The 22,573-nt window shown below is 36.6% G+C and overlaps 1 protein-coding gene across 1 annotated transcript in view; it reads left to right on the top strand.

Annotated features, from left to right (window-relative positions):
* The window catches only part of GDA (guanine deaminase), a 32,714-nt gene extending 10,530 nt beyond the window's left edge, over positions 1-22,184 (top strand). Inside the window, exons 4-14 of the mRNA XM_065861765.2 lie at positions 934-1,021; positions 2,261-2,366; positions 5,159-5,186; positions 6,591-6,698; positions 7,743-7,850; positions 9,994-10,091; positions 10,888-10,955; positions 11,469-11,615; positions 13,263-13,381; positions 14,475-14,502; positions 15,507-22,184. Of these exons, the coding sequence (XP_065717837.1) occupies positions 934-1,021; positions 2,261-2,366; positions 5,159-5,186; positions 6,591-6,698; positions 7,743-7,850; positions 9,994-10,091; positions 10,888-10,955; positions 11,469-11,615; positions 13,263-13,381; positions 14,475-14,502; positions 15,507-15,577 (969 nt within the window). The 3' untranslated portion in view covers positions 15,578-22,184. The remainder of the gene's footprint in view (positions 1-933; positions 1,022-2,260; positions 2,367-5,158; positions 5,187-6,590; positions 6,699-7,742; positions 7,851-9,993; positions 10,092-10,887; positions 10,956-11,468; positions 11,616-13,262; positions 13,382-14,474; positions 14,503-15,506) is intronic.
* The last annotated feature ends 389 nt before the right edge of the window (positions 22,185-22,573 follow it).

Below are 22,573 nucleotides of genomic sequence, written 5' to 3'. Positions count from 1 at the left end.
ATTATTGGCTTCAATTTGAATACAGTATGAAAAAGACAGAGCTTGGCTTCATGTTTGTCAAATAATTAGCTCTAGACGTTCCCAAAAGTTGCATTGGATGTCTTACCTTCTATCTCATTAAAACAAAAAAATCTTGAACTACATTGTAGCCAAAATCCAAAAATGTAGTTTAAACCTATATGTTGGATGGTTAGTCAATATAGTATGCATTAGTACCAAGATGAAGTGAAGCTATAAATTTCATCATAACTTGAAGTAACTTTAAATGGTTCTTCATCTACTGTTATAGCCTTCAAAAGTAATATGAACAGGTATCCACAACCGTCTCCTTTCAGATGGTATAATTAAATAAATAATTTAATTGCACTCTGAGCAGTTGTTCTCAGTTTCCTTTTACCTTAGAGTTTTTTACTTTCTGTTCAGGGATAGCAAAGATTTTTTATAAGTGAAAGCCTGGCTGTTTTTCCCAGCCACATCAGGTGGACAAATGAAACCCACTACTTTTTCCCAAAAGCCTTGCTTTGCTAGCATCAGGTAAGCAGTGCTTCACTGTAAAAACTGGAGAACCTTTCAAAACTAGGAAATAACATAAATATTTTATATATATATATATATATATTTCTAAATATAATTCAAGTTAGACACAAGTCAGAATTTATTTCCAGTTTGAGTGAAGGAAATATAGACTGATTTCTGTGGGTTTAACCATTGTTAAAATCCTGTATGAATTTGGAAAAGGAAATTTTAAATTTTTAACACTCAGACTTAAAAAAGCTATTATGAAATTAAAAACCTATATTTTTCCTTCCCACTTTACTGCACAATTTCACAATAACTAAATGTACTCGCAATTTGAAATCAGACTGCCTGTTCTGCATTTTAGCAGCTTGGCTGTTTTTTTTCCAGACAGTAAAAACTGGTTTCTTTTTACAGAGACGAACCCTGAAGAATGGCACGACTACAGCTTGCTACTTTGCAACAATTTACACAGATACTTCTCTTCTTCTTGCTGAAATTATAGGTAAGACTAACAGAGTGAGTCTTGAAGGAGGTTGTGGAGACCGTGTTAGTTGAAGGAAAGAGAGCTTGGGAGTGTTATGCTAGCTAGGGATCTGTCTTTCTATTAATGTGTTTTTTGATTAATTGTATCTGTTGTACTATGTCCCCAAAATCCACCCTAGTTACACTTGTTCCCTTACCCACCTCTTTCCTACAGTTGTTTCTGCTAGTCTCTTCATTCCCAAATCAGCTGCTGGATGAGCCTGAATTAGGTCTGCTGGAGTTATCCTCCGTCTGCAGGTCTCTGCTTTTTCCAGCTTTTCGCTGTTTGAGGATTAAAGGGCTGAATGACAAGAGGTGCGGTCAGTGCGTTAATTTCATGATGTTCTGAAGTTTCAGTTGAGAACCAACATCAAAAATCCAAACAGTGGGCTTTGCATCAGTATCTTATCCCTCCTTTCTGTTCACCATTACAAGAGCCTGCTGTTGGAAAGCGATGTGATTCTGGCAGGATTTCTCAAGGCTCAGCCAGCTCCTAAAGCACAGTAATTTAATGGGGATCTCAGTTTCTGTTAAAAGTTCCCTAGTCTTTCTGATTTTGTAGGAAAACCCAAAACTTTGAAGACATTGTGTTCAACATCTCAGAAAGTAAAAACAGGCAAAAGACGTCTTATGAGGAAACACATTTAAAAGCTTAGAATTTAATATTACCTACATTCCTTTTAAGACTTACACATGAGTTCTGAGTCCTAGCAACAATACATCTCAATAAATATTTCTCTAGAAATGGCTCTGGTAAGTTTCTCCATCCAACATGAGAAGCATTTTGGAACCTGATTACTTTTCTCGTAAGGAGAGATGATTTGCTGAGATCTTTATGCTTTTTCTCAGCTCAGGGTAATAATCTACTACAGGTACTGTACTTTGATACTTGTGTTTCTTGTGCTCTACTTCACAACAGTCTTCTTCATGTGCTACCATATGAATTCTGGTTATGGTTAAACTACAATAATCCAGTCCTCAATTATAACTTTTATAAAGTTGAGTACTAATGTGGAAGAGGAGAACTCATATTCGAATGTTGGGTTTTGTTTGTTTGTTTGTTTTTTCTCTTTCCTTTTTAGCCTTAAAAGTCCAAATTAAACCTAAGAAAAGAGCATAAATTCTGGTCATCTGAAGTGAAGCTGGCTGGGGTGTAAATTTGATAGCAGTTTGTGATAACCAGTGATTCTGAGTTTTATATTCTTATGCATCTCAACAGATAAATTTGGTCAACGAGCATTTGTTGGAAAAGTCTGCATGGATATGAATGACAGTGTGCCACAATACAAAGAGATTACTGCTGAATCTGTTCATGAGACAGAAAGGTAAGGTGATTAAGTTGAGGGCACAACCTTTAGAAAGAAGACTTCTTCATACATCTGAAAAGTGAATGTGAAACTAACTAAGAACTTACAGGTGTAAATTTATTAGGAACAGTTTTTTTCTTCCAACAGTATTGTTTCCTACATTTATGGCAATTCCTGTATACCCGGTTTCTGCACAACCCAAGCATTTTCTCTCTAGCTCTGGCAAGGAAAGGGAGAAGCTGCAGCTCCAGGGCTTGGAGAAGATATACGTATGTTGTTGTCTGTTTTCTGCCTTCTCTTTTCCCTTCACAGCTCTGCCTGTGGAGGTGATGTGACCTGTCAGGGTGGTGTGACAATCGGTTCCTTCACCACTATTAACTTCTGAGCTAGTTCCTTCCCCCATTTAGGATAAAGCTTTATTCGAGTTGTAGGAATCAACTTTCATATACCCCATTTGAAATATACTGTGTTTCTCCTCTCCTACAGCATAGCACTGGTGAAATTACTCCAGCTTGCAGCTGAGTGAAGGAGAATCAAATCACAGCAATGTACTTGATGGAGGGGACTCAAGGGGGGAGCATGTCAGACTGCTGTCTTAGCTTTCCCTTGTCTTTTGCATCCATGCTCAGGAAGTGCTTAAGCAGACATACAGCTTCTCTCATGGGACTGTTTATTTACTTGTATAAATGTTTCAAATATCATGCCAAAAAATACCAACGAGTAATATAAACATTTTATGGGACTTGCATGAAGTTGCTGCCTTATTTTTGCAAATCATGCTAGAAGAATGCCAGTAGAAGTTAGAAATGATCAGGGACTCTAATGATGTTTATGTTTACATATATTTTTAAAACATGTAGTATAAGTTGTTTGTTCTCTACTAACATGTTTTCCTTCACATGAATCCCCAGTTTTCATAACACGAGTTCTGCTGAATGGGCCTGAATGTGCCAGAACTTCCAGTTCCAATATTTTTTAAAGCTTTAGAACTATCTAAATATCTTTATTTTAAATACCTGTCTTGTGTCCCCAACTCCCTTTTTGTGTGATTGTGTTAATAACAAACGTGTGCCTGCTTTGGATAAGAGCTGTGTGCTTGCCAGCATGGATCAGGAGTACTTACCTCATCAGGCCTGAATCTCAGCAATACAATAGCAGAGGGATGAAAAAGCTCTTCCTTTAAGAATGCAATATCTTTTTTTAAACAAATAAACAAAAAACAATCCCCCCCAACCACAACAAAACTAAGAAAGGTGTCACACTGTCAGAAAATGTATTACACTGATTTCAGTTCTTTACAGTTAACCTATGGAAGTAGTTATGTTGTGTGCATGGAAAGAATATAAAATTCCAAGTACTTCATGTATTAAGTCTAAATTCCAGTTAAGAATTTGAATCTACCCTTCTTCTGCAAAGAAAATTGAACAAAAAGTCAGCAAACTGAAATCTAGAATATGTTGCATGCTACTAGTAGTTGTAGTCACCTGGAAAGAAGAGGACTTGTGCTCAGATCTGTTCTGCTACAGAAGACAGTGATTTGAACCTGAGCTTCTTTCCTTATGGAGAAGTACATAAGCCAACAAGGCATAAACTGTTTTGAGCAAGGTATTTCAGTTTCAAAACAGTGCTGACACTGTTCAAAGGATGTGAAAAAGAAAGAAAACAGCCATGTGGAGGTTTTGGATTATCACCTGAGAGTTATACTTGTGTAACAGTTTCTGCTCCAGTGAATATTTTATTATATCAGGTGAATCAATAAGAGGGGAGACACACAGACAACACCTAATTTACCTTGCATTATGGCTCTCAAAGGTAGACAATGGTGAGCTCAAACTCCTTTGGTCATTGCAGAAGTTCAGCTTAGATCTCTCACTTCCAGGTCATGATCTAGCACCAGCTTCCGTGTTGTGAATCTAGCCTCTAGCATTATTTTATTTTTCATCTGAAGATGGAAATTTGATGAAATTTTGATGAAATTTGATTCAATATTTCTTGCGACCAAAACAATGGGTTTTTCTGAATATAAACTATGACATAAAAATTCACAGAGATCCTGTCCAGAACCCATCTCACACTGGCTTTCAGAAATTCTTTGCATGAACTGTGCATATGAGTTTTCAAAGAATTTCTTCCTTGCAAAGTCAGAAGAAGTTTTATTTGCTTACCTGCATTATTTATATTGAATGCTTAAGGTTTTCTATAGAGGTCCCTGAGGTAGTTTCTTTTATTGAACAAAGTAAGTAAATCTATACTGTATTTTCCATGAGGTAGACAATCTATACACTAACATTAATATAAGCATTTCCAGGAAATCAAGGGTCCTTTGATTGGATGAGGTATGCAACTACTGTAAGTGATGTATGAAATATTGCAGCATCTTTTAAAAATAGGATTTTAAATAATAGATTATATTTAATGCTGTAATTTGAATTAATGAATGGACAAATATAAGCTTTTTTTTTTCTCTAATGTTGTAGCTGTAGTTTAAAATTATGTTTTCAATGAAGCTAATGTAATATGTATTGGGTTTTCAGTGAGAACTCCAAGCAATTACCGTGGGTGTAACGTTAATTATTGCAAATGAAAAAAAAAAATCTGCATATTCAGGGTCAAATTCACAACTAGCATAGATTTGTGTAACTATCCCAACTTCATTGTGTTGCTTTTAAAAAATTTCATCTGAGAATCTGGCCCAACTTTCTGTGAAAAGCTGATGCTTAATAGAGTATCTAAGTAAATATTTTCTGTATTTTTCATAATTCCTAACACAGATGACAAATTTATAACGTATTTTTTCTATGCGTTCTCAGGTTTGTTAAAGAACTATTGGAAAAGAAAGTAAGTAGACTTCTCCTTTGTATTCACTTCTGTATTCAGAAAATGCTGTGTGAATATATGAATAGTTAGTCCCACTGACAACTCTGTTGGCTTAGTGACAAATGAATAAATACACATCTTTCTGTGTAGCAGACAGATATCATCAGTCTGAAAAATGTTCTGTTGGCCATATTGTTGAGAAATGGACTTGGAGCAGACTAAGTTCAGTTTTGTGTGATCATGGCACAGCAGAGTGATGTTATGTGTGTGTTTTCTATTGACTTCAAAATATTTGGCTTCCTAGAAATGACAATATGCTGTGAAAGACAGGTGGAAGTTGGTCAATCACTCTCTGGTATATAAAGGGACCAGTAAAAGAAGTCCTCACCAGCAGAAATGAGTGCTTTTACAGTACAATTACTCATCCATTACCAAATTACTATTTTTGGTCAGCACATGTCTACAAGTGCATTTGTTAAGAAATTCAGGTTTACACTCCTGAGGAAAAATAAAGATTTACACTCCAATATGATGAGCAGGGCTGCTTTTCTTATCAGCATTTTATTTCCAATGGCTTTATTTTTTGACATTTGTATCTCAAAATACTCAAAAAGCAGATGCCTAGGATTTAATACCTAAATCACATGTATTAGTAGAGTAAATTGGCTAATCTGCAGAAGTCCCGACCTTGTATCTGTGAGATGGTATAAGTGACTGCAAACCAAGTTATTGTATACTGTCTTCCAGTGGTGCCACATGCACAGATACTGCCTGTGATTGAAAGCAGAGTTGAAATGCCCTCCTCTATTTTTTAATAAAAATTCAATCCAGAAGAGCAAGGTGTAAACACCTGTAGCTCTAGTCTTGGTGTCTTCCCTGCTGTTTCGTACTGTATAGGATATCTAGCAATACTATGGACACTTCTATCCAGGGAATACAGGGACAGCTTGTTGCTGTCATGAGTGGAGAAGATTAACAAGAAAAAGGCTTTGGTTTTACAGAACTCTGCAGTTTTGCATCATTACATCTTTGATATTCACATAAGTGGGACTTGGAAAAAGGTCTGGTCATTAATGTGATTTATTTCTCCTAATACATATTGGACTATCAGCAAATATGAAAAAGCATCCAGTGCTTCTCCTGAAGTCTAGTAAACTCAGTAACTTGATGAAAGAGTTCTAATGAACATAACTTATTCACTAAGATTCATTAAAGCTGTTTTCAGAAAGAAACATTGATTATTTGTGTGGTGAAATTTCTAATAAAAATGAGGAAATGACTATACAGCTTAATTTGTGCTGGCAAAGATGCAGTAAGCAAGAAGAAATGGAGACAAGATATGATTCTTGAGTAAATGCTTTTCTTAATTATGTTTACTGATATATAGATGGAGAATCCCAATCATGTCTTTTTTAATATTTTCAGTATCCAAGAGTACAACCTGTAATAACCCCCCGCTTTGGCCCTTCCTGCACAGAGGATTTGCTGTGTGCCCTTGGTGATTTAGCACAGGCTCATGATCTCCTTGTGCAGGTAAGCTCTGAGAGCTCTGTATACAAGTTAAATAGTTTGTGTAGACAGTATACAGACCAATAGTTTTTGTAATTTCAGCAAAACACTTAAACCACATTCTTACCTGGGAGCCTGTCTTTTAAATGGCTCTGAAATTATTAATGGCACTCTGCAAGAGCACTGTGACCTGCCAGGAAATGAGAAGGCTCATAGCTGGAAGAAAGTGCAGTTCAACAAGCCGCTGCTTATGGTCACTAGGAGACCAACACGCAGTATTGTAGGTTAGAGCAGCCCTTGGGTTGCTAAAAGTTGCTTTCCCTAGCCCAAGATTGTTACATCTGTCTCTGCTTTCTGCTGCTTCTGTACAGAGCAGATTTCAGTCATTAAAAGAATTACTCATCTTCGTCTCTTATTTACCATTGTTAACATAGCTGTAGGATTTCCAGTGTCATGAAGTGTGTATTTAAAGCAGAAATATTTTAAAGCTTACAGGTCTGTTGAAAATTCAAGGTGTTACCTTTTTTGTTACACAGTTCTAAACATATACTGTTTAAAGCTATCTTACATTAGGAATATGTTGCCGTTAAGAAGTGGACATTTTGAAAATATATGCTCTAATGGGAGTATGGGAGGAGCCATTTTTTATTTGAGACCAGCCCATCTGAGGATAAAGGTAGCAGCCACCTGTATGTTGCCCTGATCTCAGAGTCTACTCTGTGGTAGGCTGGTTCTCTCTTCTACTTCACATTCATATGTGTTATTTATTATTTTAAATTTTAACATTCGCCAGACACCAAGTGCACCATTATGTCACCAAGCTACTGGGATGGACCATCCAAGCCAACCATCTCATACCACTTTTAAAGGAAAAAATGAAGCTATTCTTTTGTGTCCCAGAGACCTCTCTGATGAAAAGAGAAACCCTAGGACTAGATCTAACTATAGGCTTTCATAAATACTAGTTTCTATCTTTATATGTTTAACATCAATAGGTTGCTCAAAATGTTGTGATGTCAGTTTGAATCCTATTTAAAGCACTTATTGCTATATATTTTCTTATTTCAGAGTCACATAAGTGAGAATGAAGAAGAAGTCAAACTTGTGGAGAACATGTTTCCTGCCTACCAAAATTACACTGAATTGTATGATAAAAACAAGCTGCTTACTAGCAAGGTAACTGCATAAAAACCTCCACAGCCTAGCTTAGATTTATCCCTGTAGAGAACTTGATGGTTATCTTTAGTTACTTGAAAAGTTTGCATTATTTTGTCAAGGTCAGTGACATCTGGATGAAAGCAAATAGGTTTTTTATTCTCTGTTGCACAGGTGTTGGTTAAGTTATTGGAACTTTAAAGAAGCCAAACTTTTCCTAAGCATTGAGGGGAAATGAGCAATAAAAGTATTTTATGCTTCGTGATCCATTTTCCAAAGGTTCCAAAGAGAATTGAGGCAGTGGGATCAGACGGAGGCTAGGTAAAGCTGCTGTTTTAGGAGCTGGTAATTCTTTGGCAGTTATCCAGTGTTCTTATACACTGGTTTTGCCTCAAGATTTGTTCTATGGTGTTATGGTAGGATCAACTTCATTTTTTTGGCAGTTTCCTCCAGAAAAGCTGCTTGTCCTGTTTTGTTCTTTGTGTGAACCTCACATACAGACAGGTACACCTTAATGTTCCAGCTCTCCAAAAGCACTGTAATCTCATCAGCTGATTTTACCAAGTATTGAGAGGTGTAATTGCCTGAAGAGATGAAGTTCATTAAAGCTTTTTGCTGATGAGTTAAATACAAGATATTCTGATGCCAGCCCACACCAAGTACAGGTTGGAGCACCAGGGCACAATTTGTTAGGTAGTCATGATCCCATGCAAGGGTGAATATGAACAGCCTAACTACAGTCAGAATGCTTAAATGTAAGTCAAACTGATTTGAAATTTTAGGAGAGAGTTTTCAGAGGCACAAGGAGCAGCTTGGAACTCCTTGGGAATTAGCTACTGAACTCCCATTTCTGCCTTTGAAAATGTCCCCCAGTAAATTACTTATTTACAGTCATTTTTACCTGAGAAATCAATATAGACTACTTAACTATGCACACAGTATTAGCTTTTGTTGTCTTGCACAGTCCTATGTGCTCTGATTTGTTGCATCAGTGTACTAGAGAGAATATTAGTGCTCCAAAAACATTAGCCTTAATTCTATCAGACTTTTATATGCACAGCACTGAAAATGGTCACTGAAAATCAGGTAACTGCTGCCTTTTGCTGCCAGGATCCTTGTTATTTGAGGCAGCATTCTATTAAAGACAAGCATAACAGAACAGGACATTCCCCTCTCCCCAGCCACCAAAACTAAGACACCATATTATTTTTTTTTAATGTTTTGAAAGTAAGATTTTCAGACACATGGCTGAAATATTTCCTTCTTTTTTTAAAAAAACCCCACATATCAGCAGAGATATGGTTCAGCAGGTACCATATGCATGTCCTTGACTTAAGATGCGGCTATTCTCACTGCAGTTTTAGTTGCATTTGAGATTTATGAGTAGAGATTGCAATGGTACAGTGCTATTAGGACATGCTCAGTGAAAACAGTTCCTGTGTTTTTCTCACTTTTATCAGCACATTGCAAGGCCTAACAGGGCTCTTGTTCTTCTCTTTGAATGGACATTTGGCATATGGCATAACTCTAGGTAGATCTGTCTGGAGTTATATGGTTTATGTCCCGTTAAATGATAATATTCTATACTTCTATGTTTTGCCTATACTGCTTGTGAACTCACTTTTAAAGTCAGCTGTGTAGGTCAAGAAAGGTCAGTAGTCAGTTGCATAACAATTAGATTATTTAAATTAAAGAATATTCCAGATGATATATATCTATCTGGTGCAAACCTCAGGAGAGACAATGGGAAAAATGGCAAGAATGCATACATCTTCCATTGCATCTGGTGTACGCCTAGTCCCAGTACTTAATCTCTGTGTTAGCTACAAAGTACAAATCATACGGCTACTACAGTGCTAAGGCGACTGGGGAATTCTTGTTTTTGTTCCTTGCAGCTCTCAGGTCACAGCAGTGACTACAAGAGTCAGCACCCTATCTTCTTAAAATAATAAATGAAGAAAAGCTGAGGGAGCGGTATGTTAGGCATATTGAAGTTAATGAGAGCTTCTCCCCTGTTGATTTCAAGAGCTTCATTCAGGAAGTTCATTAATTTCCCTTGATGGTAACAGGTGTCCTTTTGGCTATTAAAAGCAGTGCAGCAAAAATCACAGGCACTGAAGTAAATGCAATATCGAGTAAAATGGGTGATTCTGTTTTTCTTTAGACGGTGATGGCTCATGCTTGTTATCTTTCTGAAGAAGAGCTGAAACTTTTTAGTCTTCGTGGAGCTGCTATTTCACACTGCCCCAATTCTAATTTTTCGTAAGTTAAACAAACAAGCGAAAAAAAAAGCGTACAATTAAATAAAGTTGCTGTTCACATAGTACCTGAGTCTAGCCTACAATTACAGGGTGATTTATATGATTCCCCATTCCGCCAGAAACGACACATCAAATTCAGCATGACCATTCATGCTTCGCTTTTATGTGGTATGCTCTGGACTAATTTGTGATCTTTCAGCGTAGTCATATACTTATATTTATATTTATATAAAAATATGTATAAATTTCTTTTTTTTAAACTTTATTTCTTTTGACTTTTTTATCAATGACAGATTCAGGCCATCTCCCTTCCCCCCAAATATACATATGTTTTTGGGAAATGGCAATGGGCTATACAGTCTTCTTTCTGTTAAGCAGAAATACAATACTTTATGGTATCCAGCCAGTATGCTGTGCTAAATGTTAACGGTCAGTTTTTTCCTTTAACATAAACAATATCTTGTTTGTGATGACTTACTGGAGCTCCTTGAATGACCTCCCATCTCCTGGAATATACTTTAGAAAAAATATGGATTTTTTCACAGGAATACTGAGAGCTCATTTTCAACAAATAACTATAAAATTGTGTGTTATTAATTGAAAAAACCCTGCCTTTATTTTTAGTAATCAAACCCCATCTTTCAGATGTATAAACACAAATTCTCCATCCCAATTTAATAAGCCAAATCTGTTGCACTCATTGTGAGAGCCTTTGTCATGAAACAGCTCTGCAGTGTCTCTCTTCCTGAGCTTCCTCTGGGTGTATCACACATAACACATTTATTATTCCAATCCAGGTTGCGCACTGGCGTCTTAAATGTGAAAAAGGTCCTGAAACACAATGTGAAGCTTGGCCTTGGCACAGGTTAGCAATTTGCTGTAAAAATGATTTATTTTGGAAACCATTGGAAGATAAAAAAAATATGCCTACTTGTTCGTATTTAAAAGTCCGCATGTCTCCAACTTATAGACCTGTTTTGTTGTTGGGTGTTTTGTTTGTTTGTTTGGGTGGTTGGTTTGCTTGTTTTTTTTTGTTCTTTAATTACTTCTAGAGTACTGAATTCTAGAGTACTGAAATCTAGAACTGGTCCAAAAGTGTTTAGAAAAAAAAAACCAAGAATAATTGAAGAAAGTTTTGTTACTGTTGTGAGAGTAATCAGATCTTGAACAATAGATTTTCAGTCTTCTGTAATTCTGAGTTGTGTTCTGTTTACCTGACTTTGTATGTGAGAGCACCTTTATTAGGAGACTTCTCTTAGCTGTAAACTTTTTGTGTTTACCCCACGTGCTCCTTCATAACATTTAACTAAAGCTCATATAAATTTGACCCAGAGATTTATTCATGAAAGCTTGCTTCTAAGAGTCTGATCCCTTCTAGATGTTGCTGGTGGATATTCAGCTTCTATGCTTGATGCCATCAGGAAAACAATGATAGCATCTAATAGCCTTCAGATCAATAAAGTGAATGAAACAGGACTAACTCTTGAAGAAGCTTTTCAACTAGCCACTCTAGGAGGAAGCCAAGGTAAGAAGAAATTTATTTAGGATGTGCACAGAGAGCTACAGCTCTTTTTAGATATTATGTCTCCTTGTCTTTAAAAGGTGGCTGAATTTACAGATTTTCTAGTGCTAGAGTGAAGCCTAAAATGGTATCTGCTGGGCAGAGATATCCTTCAGTTTCTCATGCCCATACAAGGCTCATTACAGAAAAGCATTCATATTGATGTTGAGAGTTTAATAACAGAATATTAATGATTTTTCAGGGTTGTACATTTTCTTTGGAAAAATCCTCAGGTTTATTTATTGTTAGTGCTTGTATATTTATCACATCAATTGGAAAGACAGCTTTCTCAGCAACCAACACTGAAAAGGAAAAGCTGTGCAATTACTATAAAATCATACATCCTGTTTGTCATCAGTTTCTGATTTTGTTTCTGCTTTTTGAGCTCTCAGTGAGGCAGTTTTCTAGCATCTTTCCAGCAAATCAAAATTTCATGCAAATCAGTCATCAGTCAGAGAAAAGCATGAAGTTTAAATAAGATGTGCACTGTGGTTGTTTAAGACACAGTTCCATCTACAAAATATAGTCATATAGTGTATCTGTTATTCACTGATGTGCTTTGTCATGAATGATATGTACATTCTGATTTGCATGATTAGCAAAATTTTAGTGGAACTTGCATTATTTAGTAGAGAGCAAATCCACACGTAAGTAAAAAATTATTACTGCATCAATAACCAGAAATGAATGCATTACCTGCTACAGTCTTTTCCATGTAACATTTTTGTGGTTGTCAGAAAATGCTTTTGGGAGTTATTAATGAAAGTTTGAAAGATATAATTAAAATGTCATCAAACAGGTCTTCTTTGGACTGTATTTGAATTTCTGGATGGTGTTATAAACAAAAAATGGACAAGGGACAAAAACAGAGATTTTTTTCCCCATAATATATACAGTTCTCATCAAGGGTGAAAATAAATTAGCCGAGATATGGAAAAGAAAACTTCTAAAAATCCTGAACTCATGTCTGGTTTTCCTTCCTGGTTACTCCTGTGCTTGTTTTATCTGGGTTCTTAGGTTTGCTTAGTAATGTGTTTGTTTCATGTATTGATTTTGAGCTGTATGATTCTTACTGAATCATTTTCAAAAATAAAATATAAATTACAATCTTCCAGTAGCCTGGAGAAGTATGGTTTACAGAAATTTAAATGAGCAATTCTTTGTTGCAATGATTTGGTTTGCTGAGACTCCTGAACACATATCACCCTCTTGTGTTTAATCTTAAAATTGCATTCTGCTCACAAACCTAAAGGAATATGTGACTGTTTTAGTTAAAAGTGGTAGGCAGTCAAAAATATTTCCCCATTTGGAGGAGCTTAAACATCTGTAATGTATTGTGAAGTTCTGTTTGAATTGTTTTTTGGATTTCTTTTGCCATTCACAGACGCACTTCAGAAATTCACCAAGATATACATGTTTTTAGGGAGAAGTTGTTTAAGAACTCAGATGCTAACCTATTCACTGTTCAGTTTGCTTTCATGTTTTTCCTTGTAATCATATAAAGTATTGTATTTTTTGTTATGAACATCTCAAGTAAGTTTCCAGGTGCTTCCACATGGTGGAAAGAATCTTGTGTTGAAGACCTGTTTGTGAGCTTATTTTCTTAATTAGCCCTAGGACTAGACGACGTGATTGGAAACTTTGAGGTCGGGAAAGAATTTGATGCACTGCTAATCAACACAAAGGCTTCAGACAGCCCTTTTGACTTGTTCTCTGCTGATAATTTTGAGGTAATCAGAACCGAATTAATGATCCAAAAACGTGGAAATGATGTGGAGAAGGTCTGTGATAGAGGCAGAGTAAGTCTCTTCAGAGTTATTCTAGTAACAGTAGTCAGGTGTACTACACCACTGCTGCCTGTATTTCAACCCAGGAGATTCAGGAGTTGGGATTTTTCAGAATCTTGCTGTCCTCAGTGACAGTCCCATATCCCCATGAGCAAAAAATGCATGTTACATTTTTTTAATGAATGTTTTATTAGCCCAAGCAGAAAATTAAAGTTACCTATCTGAAGTGAGAAATGGCAGCCAAGAAAAAGCAATTTAGTTTTAATTAACACTTTGAGTTTAAACTCAGAAATGGCAGCCTGTTCCTAGATAAAGGCCTTGACTGCACTGCCATTGTAAATGTAAACAAAAACTCAAGACAGCTATTCTGAGTTGAAAGCACAGTTTTCATGCAAACATATAAGCAGTATTGGCATTATGCAATGGGCACACCTTCTCATACAAAAAACTTTTCTTTTATGATTAAAAAAGGAAATGAACAACAGTTGAATCTACTGATATGGCCAGACGCTATTGCCATCTCTATTCTGAATGTCACCATTTACTTAGAAATGTGGGCATAAGTGGTGACATAATTGTTCCTTAATCTGTTTCAACCTCAGTGATCTCGATTAGATTAAATTAATTAATTTTAAAATCTTTTTTCCCTAATTCAAATAGTTTTGGGAAAAAAAATCCAGTTTAAGTCTTAAATTTTAGCTATCAGTTCTTAGGACTTTAAAAATGTTTATAGTTTTGTCTCATTTTTCAATAAGTAAATGAATTTGAGAACTCTAAAAAAGTGGAAAGGGAAGCATTGTGTTTTATGCATATATTTGTTTATACTGTCCAACTTGTGCAGTATTTTCTTCTTGAGACATACAGCCTCCTTACTGAAAGTAATTCATGAGAAAACATGCAAATTAAATTTCAATTTTACTGTTAGTAGGAATATTCAGGAAAACTATTTTTATCAATTCTTTCAAGCTTCTTATAAGTGTGATCTGGGATAGCAGATACAGCTGGCTGAATTTGGTTCTCTCCCATTTTTTTACAGGACACTCTCCAGAAGTTCCTGTATCTAGGTACGTTCCGATTCTCAGCCCATGTAAATTTATCTTCTTGTTTGAAACATCAAAAATTGTCTAAATTATTGTGGAGGTTAATAATAAATGTATTTGTAAATAATTAAATATATACTAATTTATATTAATTAAATATATTATTTACATTTAATATAAAAATAAAGGTCTTTATTTTTTAATATTTATTTACAGTAAAGATATATTTATTTACCTTTGTTTATAAATGCTGAGTAAGAATTAAGTGGTTTAACTTTTGTTCCTTGGTACATAGTTAAATAGTCAGTTTAACATGACCACATGCACCAAGTTTGTCCAGTGTATTGCCACACATAACTTTATCTACAATATGAGCTAAATCATAGAGTAAAGTAACACTGATGTGCTAATCACCAGTTCAGAACCAGTTCAGCTCAGAAGGACTTTTGCAGGCCATTTGCCATTGTGTTAAGCCAAACAAAACCCAAAGCAAACAATCCAGTCTCTCTAGGAGAATAGATATTCCTTGTAGGCCATCATCTGGACCAAAGCTGTGCTGCCCGTTATGTTGCTATGTCAATGTAACTGGTATTCTGGCCACTTTTGGGTCACTCTCATTAGGCTTTTGCCTTTCTGAGAAGCTGGCTGAGGCAATCCAGCTTTACTGCTGCCTCGTACCGGAGTTAGTACAACTATGGCAGGTGCAACTATTTGCAACTATGAATTTTCTATGCTGATATATAATATTTTCAGGGTTTGGATGTACTAAGCATATAGAAATCCCATTACACCATTGCAGCAGCGGAATCCTATGTTTATTTAGCCAAAAAAAACATGGGTAGTTTCAAAATCCACTGATCTTTGTGGAAGCCTTGACTATCTCTCTCCAAATAAACTCCCTCAGTCCTAGAAATGGTCCCTGCAAATGATGTATTCCAAAACTGATTTTTGTGAATTGCACAATTTTCTTTAATTACATCAGTGCATAGATTTAGATGCAAATCTCTATTTTGACCATGTTGTTTCAGGTGATGATCGGAATATTTCTGAAGTGTATGTGGCTGGAAAGCAAGTGGTTCCTTTTTCAAGTTCAGTATAAATTCATTTCCTTTTTGCAAATGCTCTGCTGATCTTTTTGCATCTGATTTGGAAAAGATTGGTTAAACACAGTGCCTGATCATCAGGAATGACACATAGTTTTTGTTTCATGTTTCAAAATTTGCAAACATTGGAAATTTTCTTAGATATTTCTAAAATTACTTTACCAGAATTGTCACAGTTCTAGAGGAAATTAATGTTTAAATTTATCTGTAAACATCATGTGTGTGCATTGATAAGGGATTTGGTAAATACCTTATTTAAATAGGACACCTGCTGTTCCTTTTAATAATAGTGTAGGAAGTGTTATGAAGAGTAATGAGACTCTCATTGTCTGTAATGCATCTGAATTTAAAGAAAGCCAGTGCTAGTGAATTGATTTTGAAGATAATTAATATCAGGGCAGAATGCAATTTCCATAATATTATCACCAAGTATGGAACAATTGTTGACGTTTTGAGGCATTTAGAACATTTTTCAGTTTTCTTTAGGTGCTTTTTTTTAAGTAATTATCTCATTTAAACCACTTTTTTTTAAAGAGAAATAACAGAAGAGGTGTGTATTTATGAATAAATAAGGGTCCTTTTTTATCAAAGAGTTCAGATATGTTGTTTGCAGTCAGACAGAAGAGAACTGGTGGAAGAACCAAATAAATGTGGCATTAGTCAGAGGGAGGTGGGCTGGCAGAGTGGAAAGGCTGCATCATTCCATGATGTCGACAGCTGAAACTGCATTTCTGGAGATTTTCCATCTAAGTCTAGATCTTCCACCAGTTCCCTACCCACTGCATTGAACTACCTTCAGCTGAACCACAGCTGAATGGATCTTGTGTTAAATCAGAAGCAGGCACTAAGGTATCTGAGTGGGCTACTTGATGGCAAAAAAATGAAGAGTATTTTCTGGACTAGAGGCACTACTTCATCTAGGTCAGCCTCCTGCAGAACCTCCCCAAGCTTGTTTGCTCCTTATTGCTCGGACAGGATTATATGATGTCCCTTCTCCTTTCTCTAAGGGAAGTGAGTAGGTTTAAAAAAAATTCAAGAGAAACGAGCTATTTCTGGCCAGTACCACCTTTGGCTTGAGGCGGAAATCCTTGCTGGAAAAAGCAGCTCAGCTTTAAAGTGATCTACTGTGTCTTTCAATGTAACAACCAAAATTCTAGCTCTGTACAATTCCAAGTAAAAAAATGTGCCATTTTTGCTTTGAAAATCTGTGCAACTTCCATTCTTAAAAAGCCTATTTCCCTGCTTTTTAAGTTTGTAACACAACACAAATGTTGTAAGCTTTAATTTCAGCATCAGTTGAGACAACATTGTATTGAGTTACTACAAACATGCATTGAATATGGTTTTAAGGCCTGCTTCAAACTCCTTTGATTTCACTAAGCTTTGTTTCACGCTTTCATCACAGTGCCTGGTGATGTAAAGGCACAGAACTTCCCTCTGCTCACAAAACAAGGGAGGTCACTGCACCGAAGTCTTACTTCTTGTCTCATTCTGAGAGTGTGCTTGGCCCAATGTTGCTGATAACTTTCTGATTTTAAGGGGATTTTCAGAGCTCACATACCATTATGGTTATTCATACATGAGACAGTATAGCATCAAGTGGAAGTACTGTAAAGGCTAGCTTAGGCACTTAAAGCAGTGCAGTCTTTTCAGTGTGTGGGGTTTCTTTTGTTTCCTTGTGATTTTTTGTTTGTTTTTATTTTTGTTTTTTTCATTTGTTTTGGGGGTTTTTTTGTGGGGTTTGTTTGTTTTTACTGGAGCTGAGTATCTCTGCTGAAGAGCAGAGGATATTTATTGGCTTGCAGACACTACTCATGGAGAGCCAGCTCAGTGGCATCACAGAGCACTGCACTATGCTATATGTTTTTGGAGGTACAGCCTTTGTGTCCAATTGATTCCTAAGGCTTTAGGAGTCAAGACTTAATGATTAGGCTTTCCACATTCCATCAGGGTGTTTTCTTAAACATTTTGGTTTTCATGTGTCCCGGTCACCTACATAGTAGCACACTTGCTTGGCAAATAGAATCTTCAGCTCTTTAACTTGGTTTCCTGATTCAGGGAGTATATTTCCTCATGAATTTTGACAGGAATTTAATTGACCAAATTTCACTTTCCAAAACCAAAGATTTGTGAGACACATTTTAATCCTCCCAGTTACTGTTTGAAACTATTTTTAGAGATTTGCATGGTTTTCAGCTTTGGTTTTCCTAGAATAGTGTTTTCTGGGGCAGAGAAAGATTACACAGCCTTGTGTGCAATATGTGTTTGTGCTCAGCTTCACTTCCGGAACTATGAATTAAATCAACACTTTTAGTGGTAGTCTTAACTGTCTCTGACTTCGTTTCCCTGCTATTTTGTAGTGTTGTTAAGAAAGGGATTCAGCATTTCTTCTTAATAGATTCACAGGGGAGGAGGTGTTGCTTATTTGCAAACTGGGAATTCAGAAAAACTTTAACAAGTCCAACACTATGCTGCTGGCCCAGTTATAAAGGGACTCCCGAGGATAAGTGCTGCCAATGAGCTTTGTGTCTGAGTCTTGGCTGCATCATGAACAGTTTGATTCTTCTTAAATTCAGGCACAAGGTAGGAACTCAGCCTTCTGATTTTACCTCTACTAGAGTCTAGTGCTCAGACACTACCCAGACTTAAAAAAGGAGAGTCCGCTTTAAGAAGTTCAGCTGGCAGAGGAGCTCTGTCTGCAGGTAATGCTATGGGCTGCCCACACCACCCTGCAATGCCTGAGACCCGGGGGACCAAGGATGACCAAGACGGATAGCGTTAGGCTAAACGCTGAGGTGCTTAGGGGGTAAATGAAAGAAGCCTGAATTTGGTGTGACTGTAAGCCAGTGGAGGAATTAATATAACAAGTAAACCAGGAGGTACTTTCAACAGCAGCAACTGAAATAGAATTGAACAGAGAAATACTGTAATGACAGAAAAAAAGATTGAAGTGGAGTCCTCTGAGGTAGCCCCAAAAGTTTGTTCAGTGGAAAATGGCTTAGCCACAAAAATTTTAAGGTTTTTAGGAGATACAGGGAATGTAGTAACTCAGCTTCTCTGAAGCAATTTTGGGAAAGTCACTGAGGATCGCACTGTTAAGTTTTGGTGCTTGTAACTCTGGTTATATGTAGATTGCCAAGATAACTTTGTGCAGCATGGGAGGATCACTAGATGAAAGCTGTTACTGCTGAGGCTCATACATCTGCACTATATGCAGCTAAAGACTACATATAGTCTGCTTGCTTGGATAAAAGACACTTCTACATATGCAGTTTGAAGCAGGTCAAATAATTCGTTTGGATACTTAATGTCTCTTTGGGAGGCTGGAGTGTATTTGGCATGCAGCTGGGCCTCCAGTGTAGTTTCCTCTAAAATAAACTTAATCCTTGCATACCAAAGCCACTCTGCATATTGAAGAAGGAAGGATGATCGAGAATTCAGCTCAGAACAGCACTATTGTCTCAAACCAAAATGTTAATGCAGACCAGGACTTGGACTATTCCCCCTCCATCCTCATTGTCACAAAACTTAGTAGCTAAAGACAAATTAAAGCAACCTCCTTTCCTCTTCTTTCCTCTTCCAAACAAAAACAACAGGCAACCAAACACTAAGGAGAGATGAATAAGTGAAAGAAAAGAAAGGGATAATTTTCAGTCAATGTAAACTGACACACTGCTCCTGACTTAGGATAAAACCTCTGGAGAAATGTGCACACAGCTGTTTCCAGATGTCGCTGCCAGTTAGTTCTCTTGCCAGATTGCGGATGAGATCTTTGTTTCTTAATGTGTCTTTGGGTTCAATGTTAGCACACCATTCAGTCAAAGAAAATAAAATGGTATTTTGTGGAAATCTTGCTTATTGGGACAATATGCTTAATGTACTCTATGTTCAGATGATAACTTATTTATTATAAATGGAATGTATTTGAATTACTGTTATATGTTGATCTCATAGTGTCACTTTAGGTTTTGATTATTAATGAAATGCTAGTAAGTATCGCCTATGCATTATGCAGCACTATTTGAATTATTCATATGTGGCAAGTGGAATTCTGCACTTTAAAATGTTGCCTTGGCCTCATGTTTATATTTATTCTGTGTTATTTGTGCAATCAAAAAGCTTTGAAGGGGATAAAATGTTTATTTGTTCATTATACTGAATATTTTCATTTTTGTAAGTGGAGTTTCTGTTAGAAACTAAGTAATGTTAAAATGACACAGTTTAAAGTCTGTACTTGATTATACACTCTTGAATAAAAAAAAATATTTTATGAAAGCAAACATGAATAGTAATGCTTTTATTTTAAAATGTTTACAGAGAAATAGATTTTTTTAAAAAATGTAATCATGATTATACAATGCAGATTAGCAGAAGGTGATAATTCTTGCTAAATATCTACTGTTCTGCTGAGCAAAGGAGAATGAAACTGTTTTTGATTATACATTTTAAAAGAATTTGTGAGTCTTGGGAAAAAAAAAAGCCCAAGTTCTTTCAAAGAATACCAGAGTCTTAAAAGGAGACAATATTAACAACATTACTCAGTCACGCTGTTTAAAAATATTGTTTTAAACATTTCCAGGGACAATCCATAACAGATGTTAAGGTGGACAGCTTCTAAAGTACTGGATTTGTTTGAATAAATGGTGCTGCCTTATCTGCAGCCTTGTGTATATCAGTGATCAAGTAATCTCTAAAATGACAGTGTACAAGTAGGAGTCATCTTTAAAAAAGCCAAGGGATTTTGAAAATTTGAGAAAGAGCTGGGGAAAAAAATGAATTCGAAAAGAGGTTTGAAAAGGGTGGTACCAGACTACAAAATAATGCAAAGTAGAAAGAAGCTAGATGAGAGGAACTCATAAAAATAAAATAACATGTCGATTAAGTTATAGGTGAGAAACGCTAAGAAAAGAAAACATCTTTTCAGGCAGTGTTCTGTTAAATCACAGACCTCATTCCTTCTGAAAGTCACTGAGGCCCAACAACTGAGCAGATTTCCAGTGCAGTTACTTACATGCTTAATAATACATGCCTAAAATATCATAGCTAATCATAACATAATAATATAACACTTCTCAACCTCTCAACCTCTACTTCAATATTTAAATCAAAACTACCTGTAACAACTCCAGAAGAAATCTAACTTAAGGGCATGTTGTGCGTTATCTCCATGTGTCCTATGAAACATTTGGCACTGGCCAGGACAGAAACTGAACTAACCTAGCCCCGGGGAAGAATCTCTGCTCCTGCATGCCCCAAACGTCATCCCCAGTCATGTGCCTGGTGGCACAGTGATGACTAAGTCCGACACAGGAAGACGAGCACCTGGTGTGATTACAGTAACTGAAAATAAGCTATATTACAAATCAGATGATTGTTTTGAAGTTAAGCACACTGGAGAGGGCACAGCATAGAACTAATAGTGAACTTCTAGGTATTAGAATCTTTGGCTTAAAGTTGAAGTTTTTTAAGCCCTTGTACTCTATGTGCAACAGCTCGTGCTTCTCTCAACAAGGAAGCCAGCAAATGACATCTGCACAGCTCACTGTACAAAAACAACAGCAGCAAAAAACATTCTTGGAAAGCCAAAAGGACATCAGCAACATCAAAAACAATCTGTTTTGTGAAGTTAATAGAACTGTTAGTTTTTCTCAAAGGGTTGAGCAATACTTTTGGAGGGCAGTTTCCTGGAAATATCAGTGGAAATACTTTCTTGGAAAATGTCCTGAATCGGAGTGTGCTTTGACCGATGGGGTCCCCTGTGACTTTTGCAGAGGCAGTCACTCCTGTAGAAGTGAATGCAATAGTCATGCCTAGACTCGCACTTCCTCCTCTGGTCAGGGCTTGGAATTGTGTATTTGCTTTAATTCTGGCTTTAGTTTGTGGTCACTCATACCCTTGTTTTTATTTGAAAATAACTATGCTGAATTAGTAGAGCTGGGAGAAGGATAAGGCTAAAAGGCAGTCTTAACACCTGCCTGCCTAACACTTCAACTCAAAAGATTTGTCCCATAAGGTAGATGTTAATATATTTGCACAGCTCTTCAGCTCAGTGATTTGGCTTAATGACTTGTGTCAGCTGGCAACAGTTAAACCCAGGCAAGTCCCAGATGTAAACTGTGAGTAGCTGATAAAAACAGTGTGCCTAGGTGCATTTAGGTACAAAAGCTCCCTGAAGATGAGTCTCCAGTAGAAGGGACCAGTGTTAGTGACAACTGAAGGCTTTGATCTCTTGTATTCTGTCTGGCCTTGTGGCTTCAGAGCTGGGTTGTGTGTTCCTTTAGCAGCTTTTGCTGATGAAGCTTTTAAAAAGCACTTGCATATACTCCTTAGCTGAGGGAGATTGCAGCCCTTCTTTCCTCAAAGGAGGGTTCGCATCTCACTGGAGTAAGCTTTTCTGATCCTGGCCCTTGGTTTTATTCACACGCCTCCTGTTGTGCATAGGCTCTGGTTCGTTTGTGAAAAATGCCTAACTGGAGTTAACATTGTTGAATTTATCCTTCCTGTTGTACTTGTGTAGTTTCAAGGAAGAACAATGTATTAGGAAAAATGGCATATGCGATATCCACTGTTCTCCTTGGATTTGATCATGTTAAATGGGAACTCATGTACTGTTGAAACAAAATAAAGAGGCCTTGTGTTTACCGCAACCCTCAGCTCTTTCTGTGTTTGACTTTGGAGGAGAGAAAGAAAGGTGGCAAGCTGATTACTGAACTTCCGTAACAAACCCCAGATATGAGCACAATTGTTACAGTATAGAGGATTTGTGAGCTGGCTAGAAAATCTTGGATCCTTTGAGCATGTTGCCGGTAAATCTCAGGCTACAATTACCTGTTTCACTACAATGAGTTGATGCAGGCACAGTGTACATAAGTAAAAACAGAATTTGCAGACTTAAAGTGTCATTGAATAGTCACGAGCACATTACCAGAGTAATTTTCATCCTTGAGAAGAACAGAAAGACTCTTGATTTGGAATCAGATACCGAATCATTC

This window comes from Patagioenas fasciata, chromosome Z (assembly GCF_037038585.1).
Source record: "Patagioenas fasciata isolate bPatFas1 chromosome Z, bPatFas1.hap1, whole genome shotgun sequence".
NCBI classification, from domain to species: Eukaryota; Metazoa; Chordata; class Aves; order Columbiformes; family Columbidae; genus Patagioenas; species Patagioenas fasciata.
The sequence above is the reverse complement of the archived record's forward strand: the minus strand, read 5'-3'. Positions and strand labels throughout refer to the sequence as shown.